The sequence below is a fragment of the Rattus norvegicus genome, chromosome 12 (assembly GCF_036323735.1).
Source record: "Rattus norvegicus strain BN/NHsdMcwi chromosome 12, GRCr8, whole genome shotgun sequence".
NCBI lineage: Eukaryota > Metazoa > Chordata > Mammalia > Rodentia > Muridae > Rattus > Rattus norvegicus.
The window spans coordinates 44,867,167-44,878,439 of NC_086030.1; the positions used below are offsets into that span (position 1 = coordinate 44,867,167).

General features: G+C 50.8%; 1 protein-coding gene across 1 annotated transcript; it reads left to right on the top strand.

Annotated features, from left to right (window-relative positions):
• The first annotated feature begins 1,155 nt into the window (after positions 1–1,155).
• Rfc5 (replication factor C subunit 5) lies at positions 1,156–10,713 on the top strand. Its single transcript, NM_001107146.2, has 11 exons — positions 1,156–1,295; positions 2,352–2,416; positions 3,574–3,710; positions 4,603–4,682; positions 5,473–5,546; positions 6,526–6,685; positions 7,230–7,311; positions 7,614–7,743; positions 8,216–8,293; positions 9,220–9,274; positions 10,118–10,713. The coding sequence occupies exons 1-11, from the start codon at positions 1,237–1,239 to the stop codon at positions 10,212–10,214; spliced, it is 1,017 nt and encodes a 338-aa protein (NP_001100616.1). The 5' UTR covers positions 1,156–1,236; the 3' UTR covers positions 10,215–10,713.
• The last annotated feature ends 560 nt before the right edge of the window (positions 10,714–11,273 follow it).

Genomic DNA, 11,273 nt, shown 5'->3' on the forward strand with positions numbered 1-11,273 from the left:
TCCAGAGGTCCTGAGTTCAATTCCCAGCAACCACATGGTGGCTTATAACCATCTTAATGGGAAGTGATGCCCTCTTCTGGTGTGTCTGAAGACAGCTACACTGTACTCAGATATATTTTTTTCTTTTTTCTTTTTCTTTTTTCTTTTTTTCGGAGCTGGGGACCAAACCCAGGGCCTTGCGCTTGCTAGGCAAGCGCTCTACCACTGAGCTAAATCCCCAACCCCTGTAGTCAGATATATTAAATAAATAAATCTTTAAAAAAAAAAAAGAGGAAAATAAAATTGGTCGCCAGGTAAGTGGAGCTCTCTTTTAATCCCAGCACTTGGGATGTAGAAGTGCAGGTGGATCTCTGAGTTTGAGGCTTGCCTGATCTACAGAGCGAGTTCCAGGGCAGCCAAAACTACAGAGAGAAACCCTGTCTCAAAAATAAATACATATAAATAAATAAATAAATAAATAAATAAATAAAAAATTGGTCTGTGATCCTCTCACTGTAGGAGAAAGTGTGTGTGTGTGTGTGTGTGTGTGTATAAAACAGAGATGTCTGTGTGTATATTTATGAATGTGTTATATGTATACATGTATGTGTCTATATGTAACTGTGTGTACTTATGTGTATATGTCTGAATATGTTCTGTGTGTAGATATGTATTATACATGTGTATGATGTGAGTATATATGTATGCGTGTGTATGTGTGCATATCAACTGTGTATTTGTGTATACATATGTGTATATGTGTGAGTGCAAACGTATATGTTTGTATGTAAGTGTGTGAGTGTCCGCGAATGGGAATGTATGTAGATGTATATCTGTATATGTAACTGTGTGTGTGACTGTGTGTGCGTGTTGCTGGTTATGGAACCAAGGGTGCGCTGACCACACCCCAGCCTCAGAAGTGTTTCTGGCTCCGGAACTCGCTGCCCCTTTGCGGCTTGCCCCTTGCGCTGGCAGGATCCGGTCCTGGTGAGGCCTGTGGTAAGTCTAGCTGTAGTGTGCTGCGTCTCTAGTCTTCCTGAAAGCCTAAGACTGCCGGCTCAGGCCCTAACCTGGCTGCAGGCCCGCGACTCCGGTTACCTAGCAACCAGCACCTTAGCAACCGGGAGGAGGCGGGGCTGGGGCCGGAAGCCGGAAGCCGGAAGCCGGAAGCCGGAGGCGAAGACTCGCGAGGGTTGGTTTGCGCGCGGACTCCGAGTCCAGTGGTTCGGTGGCCGGTCCCTGCAGCATCTGTCAGTCATGGCGGCGGCGCCTTCGCAGCAGCAGCCCCGGGCGGCCCGGGCCCGGAACCTGCCCTGGTAGGAGCGGCCCCGCATCCTGCTTCCCTCCCTTCTTCCTAGGAGCTTTGCATGTCCCCCTCCCGCTCCCGGCCGGATACCTAGCCTTTGCGCCGCAAGCCGCCCCTCCGCTTCCAAACCGAACTGTCTGTGATCTTATGCCTGAGTTCAGCTCAGCCATCCTCAAGTGCCTCGAGCATCGCCATTGCGCTCTGATGACCCTAACAGATGGATCCTGGGTTTCTTTAGAATGGTTCAGAGACCGGAGGAGTGGGTAGGCTAGGATTCGAACTCGTGTTCGAATTCAGCGCTTGCATTCTCTCCCTCTTATTTGCGGGGGAAGGGACCGTAGCAGCGCACCTTTGTGGCGGTGAGGATAACTTGCAGGACCCAGTTCTTTCCTTTTACTGGCATGGATTCCCGGGATCCACTCCAAGGCCCCAGAGTTTGCATACTGATAGACCTTACAGCAGTTTAGCGGTGTTTTAAACAAAGCCTGCCCAGCCATGCTTTCTTTTCAGTTTTTCTGGTCTCTACTGAGGAGGAAGAATTGCCTTGGATCACACGTTAAATTCTCAGGAGTGGAGTTACAGACGGTGTGGTCTTTTGAGTGTGACTTCTGGAACTCAGGGTTGTTCTTTTCGGTAGCATGGTTCAGCACTCAGTTCCCGCTTGAAAGCCAAATCCCAAGTGTATTGCCCTTCACTTGCTTGTGGGTATTTGAGTATGAGTCGATGCCTAACTGAAGCTGTGCAGTCTCAGCGCTGTTGTCTTGGGGGCGGGGGCACTGTTGGTGTGGAGCAACAGGGAGCTGTCTTGCCCACTGGAGGATGTTCAGCAACCTCCTGACCTCTCCTCAAAAGAGGCCACTAAGACCCTCTGCAGTTATTACAGCTAACCGGCCTGACAGATGTCTCGTGGTAACTGAACAGCTCTTGGTTGTGAGTGCCACTGACTCTGTTCAGACGTGAAGGGTTTCTCTTCCTCTGCTGCTAGGACGTGAAGGGCTTCTTTGCATGTAACAGAACCCATGACTCTTGGCGTATAAACTGTAACGCATGGTGAATCCTTTTTCAGGGTTGAGAAGTACCGGCCACAGACTCTGGCCGATCTCATATCTCACCAGGACATCCTGAGTACCAGTGAGTACCTGTGTCTGCTGCTGTTGTTGTCCTGGCGGGAGGGTTTGGGTCCATTTCGTGAAGACGCTGTCCCTGCTGGATGACACTTAAGGATGGACTGTGCTTTATAGAATGGGCTGTGTGTTTCCTTCTCCATAGTGCACCAAAATATCTAAGAGGACACATTTTTAAAGATTGGTTTGTTTGTTTTGGTTTTTTTTTTTTTTTTTTTTGGTTCTTTTTTTCGGAGCTGGGGACCGAACCCAGGGCCTTGCGCTTCCTAGGCAAGCGCTCTACCACTGAGCTAAATCCCCAACCCCGATTGGTTTGTTTTTATTGTAAGTGTGTGCTCCATGTGTGCCTGGTTTCTTCAGAGGCCAGGTGAGGGCCCAGGATCCTCTGGAACTGGAGTTGTAGGCTATTGTGAGCTGCCCTGTAGGTGCTAGGAACCAAAACCAGGTCCTCTGCAAGAGCACCCGGCTTAGCTGAGGCACCTTGTCAACTCCCCCATCCCCAAGACGACAACAGAGAGGAGAGATGACTGACTTTGCCTTATGGGTTCAGAGGTTCTGGTCCACCGTGCTTGGCTCTGTTGACTCTAGACCCTTGGTGAGCACAACTTCATGGCAGTGGGGGCATTCTGCTCCATAGTAGACAGGAAGTAGAGAGCTAAGCGGGGGTAGGGGTGAAGGTGGGGAATGGAGGTCAGTATGAACCTCAAACGCATGTGTTTGGTGGCCTGATTCCTCCAATGAGGCTGTGCCTCTAAACCAGTGATTCTCAACCTTCCTAAAGATGTGACCCTTTTAATGCAGTTCCTTGTGTTGTGGTGACTCCCCAACCATAAAATTATTTCATTGCTACTTAATAAATGGAATTCTGCTATTTACTGTTATAAATTGTAAATGTTTGATATGCAGGATATGTGTGTGATATGTAGCTCCTAAAAGGGTCAAGACTCACAGGTTGAGAACCATTGCTCTCAACTTTCTAGACCCTCCTGAGATAGAGAGACAGACAGACAAACCGTGGTCTGACTCCAGGACATTCCCTCCCTGTCTGCTCTGACTGGGTCACTGAAGAACTGAAGCACGTCTGGATGTAGCTTAAACAGGTGCTAAGGTGAGCATGCAGGACCCAGAGACTGACGTGTGTCATTGCTTCTTCCTGTCCTGCAGTTCAGAAGTTCATCAGTGAAGACCGCTTGCCACACCTACTTCTCTATGGCCCTCCAGGCACAGGAAAGACATCCACCATTCTGGCCTGTGCCAAGCAACTGTACAAAGATAAAGAATTCGGCTCCATGGTCTTGGAGGTGAGGAGACACTCTCACTCCACAAAAGCTCAGACCTTCGGACACTCACCTTTGGTCCTTTTTCACTCCCTGACCTGGTTGGGTTTGGCGAGTGGGATCTTGTGTGTGTGTGTGTGTGTGTGTGTGTGTGTTGGGGATGGGAGAGGGTGGTTTGGGGGGTGTCAATCGACACCAGCCCCAGGGGTCAAGACCCACAGGTTGAGAACCACTGCTCTACAAACACCTTTAAAAATGTCTCTTCATCTGGATCTTCTCAGATTACTGCACTGAGACATGCCATCTGTGGATTGTTGGGGCCTTGGCTGACAACTTTAATACCCTTAGGTTACAGAAACCTAATCGTGGTATTTGAAAGAAAAGCATTTGAGGGACTGGGGATGTAAGTCATGCACAAGGTCCTGGGTTTGATCCCAGCATAACAAACAGGTTGTGTACCTATAATCCCAGCACACAGGAGTTGGAGGCAGGAGGGTCAGAAGTTTACGGTCAACTTAGGCTATGTGAGTTCAAGGCCAACTCAAAGACAAAAGACCCTCAATCAAGAGGAAGGCATTTGACTTAGGCAGTAGATCTGAGGCTCAACCCCTTGCTGGCCACTCTTCTTTCTCCAGCTTTTTCAAAGCACAGCAGCCTCCAGGCAGTGAGGGCTTAAATTAGCATCAGTGGCTGGTGGCAGATTTCCTGGTTCAGGGTTTTATTTCCTGTATTTATGTGGATGCTCCTTGGAGGAGGAGGACTGTGCCTTTTAGGATGATGTGTGATGGCACGTGAGGCTGAGTCCAGGGCATTCGTTTTTGATGACTGTATCTTAGCTGTCATTAGATCTGAATGGCTGGATGACACTGGCTGCCACACAGTGTGATTGTGACGGCATCCTCTCTTCCTTGTGCAGCTGAATGCTTCCGACGACCGAGGGATCGATATTGTCCGGGGGCCAATCCTCAGCTTTGCCAGCACAAGGACAATCTTCAAGTGAGAATTATTTGTAGAATTTCTCTCCCCGCAGTTAGTGCAGGGCTGGGACACAGCTTCACTGTTTGGGCCCCCCTTGGCTGGTGTGAAAGGGAAGAAGGGGCGACTTGGTCAGAAGCAGGGACCAGTTCAGTGGCTGGAGAGGTGGAAATGCTTGAAGATTCCAAGAGCCTTTGGCTCCACATGGGTCCTTAGCTGGACAATCACATCCAATGCTGGATGAGCTGGTCTGAACTTAAACAGGGATAAGTGATCAGGAAGTATGACTTACATGGTGGTCAGTTAGGCAAGGAAGAGGGTGATGAGACGGTTCAGTAGGCTAAAGCACTTGCTACCCAGTCTGATGACCCCGAGTTCGATTCCTAGGACCCACATGGGAAAAGGGAGAACTGATTCCCTCAAGTCATCCTATGACCTCCATATTTGTGGTGTGACGTGATACTTACATACTCTCTCTCACACATGCGCACACAGTGCTAAATAGGCTTGGGTGTGTGCATAGCCATGGGATGTTTGTGCATGGCCTACTCACATCCCTGGGTTTCAGTCCTGCCCCACAAGCGAGCAGCTGACACAGGATACGGTGGGTAAGGAAGGCTAACACCTCAGGGTGGAATTAGCTGTCACTTCTAAAGGATGAAAGCGTGATTGGCAAGCGTGAATGCCTCAGCTATCAGCCTACATCGGGATCTGAGAAGGATGGACTTGGGGTAGCCTGAGTGTGAAGATGGAGATTCAGCCTGGTGTGGAAGGAAGCTGAGGACACCTCCACATGCCTTTGTTCTCCTAGGAGAGGGTTTAAGCTTGTGATCCTGGACGAAGCTGACGCCATGACTCAAGATGCCCAGAATGCCTTGAGACGAGGTGAGATTTGCTGCCCCATCTGAACTGAGTGAACTGAGGCCGGGAATTCTGGGTACATGTGACCTTTCCATCAGGAGGCACCATTTAGTCCAGTGATTCAGACAAGACTGCCCTGTAGGTAGGTCCCCTTCAGCACCCTCAAGATGGGTGGCCTCTGTCATTCAGTGGAAATAAGGCTTAAATCCCTTATCCACTGGCAGATCCTCTGTCTTTGGTAAAAGCTAACACCAGGAAAGACTGAGTGCAGGGGTGACCATGGTATGGGGTGAGTCCTGTGTTTTCCTGTGGAGTAGGGCTGGTGCCATCCTGTTGAAGACCCGTTGTGTGCAGCTCCTGCTAACACTGCTGGGAGGGAAGAACAGCTTCAGGAGCCTGGAAAAATGAGACCTGGGAGAGGGGAGCAGGATGTGTTCTGGTTCTAGCGTGTTGGCACCCTTCCTTCAGCATCTTGTTCTGCTGAGTGACTCGGTGTGGGCAGATCTGTGTGGGGACACTGGTCTCTCCGTGCTGCTGGCTCTTGCTCCCTGAATGCTCCTAGACTTTCAGACATGGGCTGCAGGGAAGTGTGCAGAGTCAGCTCAGACAAGGTGGGTCTCAACAACCTCAGACAGCATCTTGTACAGAGGGATGGGAGCTCTTGGACGGGGGGCCAGATCTTGAGGAAGAGTGCTAGAATTGTGGAGGTGATAAAAAGGTGCATTTGTGCGCTCTGATGGTGCGTGTCCTAGCTGTGCAAGTTGGGCGTGCTGACTCACACTGGACCGAGTCCACGCACTCCAGAGATGGGGGCAGGTGGGTCACCTGGAGTCTGAGCCCAGCGTGAGCTCCATATACACTGAGAGCTACACAGGATGGGGGCTGAGCTGAACTGTTGCTCATGTCCCATAATACCCTCTACCCCCACAGGCCACGTTCTCACTCTCAGTATCCTTAAGCTTCCCTGGGTCCTCTTATGTGAAGTGTTTGGTTTCTCTCCCAGTGATTGAGAAGTTCACTGAAAACACCAGGTTTTGCCTCATCTGTAACTACCTGTCCAAGATCATCCCTGCCTTGCAGTCACGGTGCACGAGGTTCCGATTTGGCCCTCTGACGCCTGAGCTCATGGTTCCTCGGCTAGAACATGTGGTACAAGAAGAGAAGTGAGTTTGTTTTAGAAGAAGGAAGAGGGGAGGTGTGGGGATTTGAGTGGCAGGGAGGTTGGGCAGAGTGGCTAATCGGAGGGAGTGTTGGCTACTGCCATCTCCTGTGGGCCCTGGATAGTCTGTCTCCTGAACCCTTGGTTCCACACCTACATTCCTGCAGGCTGTTCCCTCTGTTTTGTCTTGGGAACTGACTGTTGCTGAGTCCCTTTTTGCAGATGCTGCCAGCTGGCTGGAAGGGAAGGCTCTGCTCTGAGATCCACTCTGGGCCGTCAGATACCGAGCAGTGGCCTCTTCCCAGAAATGTCTCTTTCAGCAGCCACCTCCTTAAAGCCTTGGTCCATAGTAAAGCTCTGGCTGGATCCAGCTACTCATGTGACACACGTCCCTAAGCACTGCAGTAACTCAGATGTTCAGGAGAGTCCTGTCACCTCCGTTTTGATGTTTTCCTTCTTTTAAAGCTTCGTCACTCAAGGATCATACGGTTGATGAAATTTTGCTCTTTGCAGACAGCTTCAGTTAACTCTTACCCATTTCCTTTTAGCGTGGACATAAGTGAAGATGGAATGAAGGCCCTTGTCACTCTGTCCAGTGGGGACATGCGAAGGGCTTTGAACATTCTGCAGGTATGATCAGTCACACTGCAGGTTCTTCAAACCATTGCTTCAAAATAGTTTTCTAAGAAAGACAGCCAGCTGATCCACACATTCATTCAGAAACCTATTAAGATTCTCCTTGTCGTGCACCAGCTCTGCCTGTGCGCTCTAATGGGAAGTCCCGGTGCTGCTCTAAGCTATGGGAGGACGCTGCAGCTCTACTGCATGGGGCAGCATTCACAGTGGAGGGCAGCCCTCCCCACTGTCCTGGGCCTGTGTCATGTCACTGGCAGGACAGCTGCTGACAGTCCCTGGACCCCCTCCTCCTGCAGAGTACCAATATGGCCTTTGGGAAGGTGACAGAGGAGACTGTCTACACCTGCACCGGGCACCCACTCAAGACGGATATTGCCAATATTCTAGACTGGATGCTGAATCAAGACTTCACCACTGCCTACAAAAGTATCCTTTTTGGTGACTGTTGCCAGGTTCAGGCCTGGGGTGCGGGGGGCTCGAAGCCCAGGCTACAGCCAGCACCTATACCTGCCGGGTGACAGGTGTCAGCTGATGGGAAGCAGGTATCCCCAAGCAGAGAGCCCTTCTCCTCAATGGCTCCAGCCCAAGTGAGTGAGGCTGTATGTAGCTTCTCCGTTCACGGCAGTTAAATGGACTCATGACCTTGTTCTGCAGTTAAATGAAAGCTACAGGTGGCTGTGTGACCCTTCAAAGAGAGGTCTGCTCTGCTGTCTGAGGAATAGGGCTGTACTGTGTAGAAAAGCCTTATTGAAGGTAACGGGTCAAGTTAGAATTGGACCTGTGTACAGCTACTGGGATGAAGACCCCTATTTCCAGGTCGGCCTCCAGGGTCTGCTGTTGAAGCCTCCCCACAGCATGTTCTGGAATGGTTCCTCTCACCTTAGCTGCTTTTCCCTAGATATCATGGAGCTGAAGACTCTGAAGGGCTTGGCACTGCACGACATCTTGACAGAGGTTCACTTGTTTGTGCACAGAGGTAACTGGGCTGGATAGGAGGCACAGCTTTGGGATGGCCACAGAGAGCATAAGGTCTTAGCTCTTGAGCAGAAACAGGAAGAGGGTGACTGATCCTTAATCTTGAGCGGTTCTGAATGGCTTTGTTGCAGCCCCTTTTTAATACCTGGAGCTGCATAGAGGCTTTTTCCTAAAGGGGACTTTTTGGATAGGAAGTACTGTATCTTTCATTCTTGTTACATGCTCCCCATGCCAGGGACTGAATCCAGGGCCTTGTACATGTGAAGCATGTAATCTACCACAGGGCTGTATCCACACCCTTGCTTCTGGGGTCTGCACCCAGACACTTGGAAGTCACCTGTGTGCTCCTGTAAACTAGGCAGCCTCCAGGAAGCTGCCTTTCTGCTCCTGTTTACTGCCTTGTTTCAGCGATCAGTCTCAGCATGGGCAGAACCTGGGAATCACCCCAGACCATTCAGGATGAGGCAAGGGGATGTCAGCCTTTGGAAGAGGCCCTAGGGGCTCCTCCACATAGCCTTTTCTCCCAGCAGCCACCCCCAAATGGAGAGGCTCTCAGGTCCCAGGACTGTGAGCCTGTGTGGACTCTGTTGCTTAAGTTTGTCCTCTGGGTAACATGAGCCTTCTGGTTAGTTTACCTGGTTAGTGAACCTGGTTAGTGAGCTTTCTGCCACCTCCAATGGATAGGGTCTGAGGCTGCTTGGGATGGGGCTGTGTGTGTGTGTGTGTGTGTGTGTGTGTGTGTGTGATGGAACTCATCTCGTCCTGAGCTGCACCCCAGCCTGTGTGTGCTAGAAAGCAGTGGGGCCTACACCGGGCTCAGTTCATCGGTCTGGTGACCTACATGCAGTGGGTCGGAGGGATGCTCATGCTTGTCAAAAGTCCTGTGTGCGGGGGGATCCTGCTCATTAGATTCTGTTTTTCCCTCAGTTGACTTTCCGTCTTCAGTTCGGATGCATTTATTGACCAAAATGGCAGACATTGAGTGAGTGTTTTCCCATTTCAATTCTTTGGCTTTAGTTTCAGCTTCTGTGCCATTCACACATGGGGCAGTCTGGTTTGGGGTAGTGCCCAGTGCACTGTGGAGAAGGCTGTGTGCTGCCTCCAGAGCCCAGGGCAGCGGTGCGGAGGATGAGCACAGAGCGGCCTCTGCGCGAGTTGAGCCCTTGCTCTCCTCACACTGGGCGTGCAGACAGGAGATGGCCAGCTACTCTGCTTACTAAGGCATTGTGGCACACATGAGCACAGTAAACACTGTCACTACTCCCCAGTGACGCTGGCAGCTGTCATTTAAGTGGACAGCACACTGGGCTCCAACCAAATACTAGTATCACAAGTTCCAGGAGGCTGTCACTAGCTCATGTACACAAAGTAGGTCACGTCCTATCACTATTGGGAGTGATTTTGCTTTTAGTGGCCAGGCATTTAAAAGTAACAAGATGAGCTGCTAGTTCCTGCTTTACTGCCCTGTCATAAACCTCCAGCTCTCTGCTGCAATGCCACAACCAGAGGAGCATCTGCAGAGCTTATAGCACGGTCCCTAACCCTCACCCCATGCACCCTGCCTTCTGTGCGTAGAGGGAGGATGGATGCCGAGTGCAATTCAGAACCTCCTGGTGCTGAGTTTCTAATCTGCCCTCGGCAGCTTCAATCAAATGGCCAACTGAGTGCCAGGGAGAAGAAACTTGAAGGACACAGACCAGAGTCCTCACCAGGGTGTGTCTGTCAGCTCCAGTGCCTTTTGTGCAGGCTACAGTAGCTCCCACATTCTCGCCGATAGGCAGGGCCTAGCGTTTGCTTTATACTCAACTTGGGCTGTTCTCCCCAGGTACAGGCTCTCTGTCGGCACCAGTGAGAAGATCCAGCTGAGCTCCCTCATTGCTGCTTTTCAAGTTACCAGGGACTTGATAGTTGCAGAGGCCTAGAAAACCCAAGGCCTGAGTTGCAGAAGCCTAGAAACTTGGCCCTTGCTCAGGCCCATCGGTGACTGGAGGACAGAAGACATGCTGCCCTGGGCCAGTGGATAAAATCAGTCACAGACTTTTCTCCCCAGGCATTTAGATAGTGCTATCTGTGGCTGTTTGGAGCAGGGATCTACAGAGCAACTTTAATCTGGAAGAATCCATTCTGCTTGTCTTCTATAGGGGAAAATACCCCGCCCCGTGGAGAGGGCTGCTTTAAAGTCGTCACTGTCACTCTCTGGGATGACAAAATTGGCTGCAGTGTTCATGTGGAAACTGAGTGTGCTTCAGTGTCTCCCAACTCTGAATGGGTGCCAGGAGGATTCTGATCTAATGTTTTGTTAAGAATTTCAAAATCAGGGGTTGGGAATTTAGCTCAGTGGTAGAGCGCTTACCTAGGAAGCGCAAGGCCCTGGGTTCGGTCCCCAGCTCCGAAAAAAAGAACCAAAAAAAAAAAAAAAAAGAATTTCAAAATCAGTCTCTTCTGCCCCTAACCTCAGGACTCAGGAGGCCGAGGCAGAAGTGCCAGGCAGTTGGCAGTTGCAGGCCAGCGTAGTGAGACAGACCCTGCTTACCAGCAGATTCCAAATTCTATTGTGAAAATAGGAAAGAAATTCCAACACAGTTGGCCTTCAGACTGCGTGCCTGCCTTGTTGGGAAGGGATGGGGCAAACTTCCCTGTATTCACAGCAAGTACTCCCCAGTGAGAATAAAGTGTTCTGTGTTCTAATCCGCACTGGCCTGTCTGCCTGTGTTTCTGTTACCTTGGGACCAGACTTCCCTTGGGCTAGATGAGGGACTGAAGGCACCCAGTGCAATGTGCTGCATCTCAGGGGGAGATGTTTCAGCATGTGCTGTCAAAGGGAGACATCGGTTTTCTTGTCCATGGGGCGTTTGCTCCCCAAGTTCCAAGCTGAGTCTGAAGTTGTGGCCCTGTGGCCAGTGCTGGAGGCGGCATCTCAGCTGCATAGCGGCGCAGAGCCACCCACTGGTGCCCTCTCCTGGGCTTGGTCTAAAAGACGT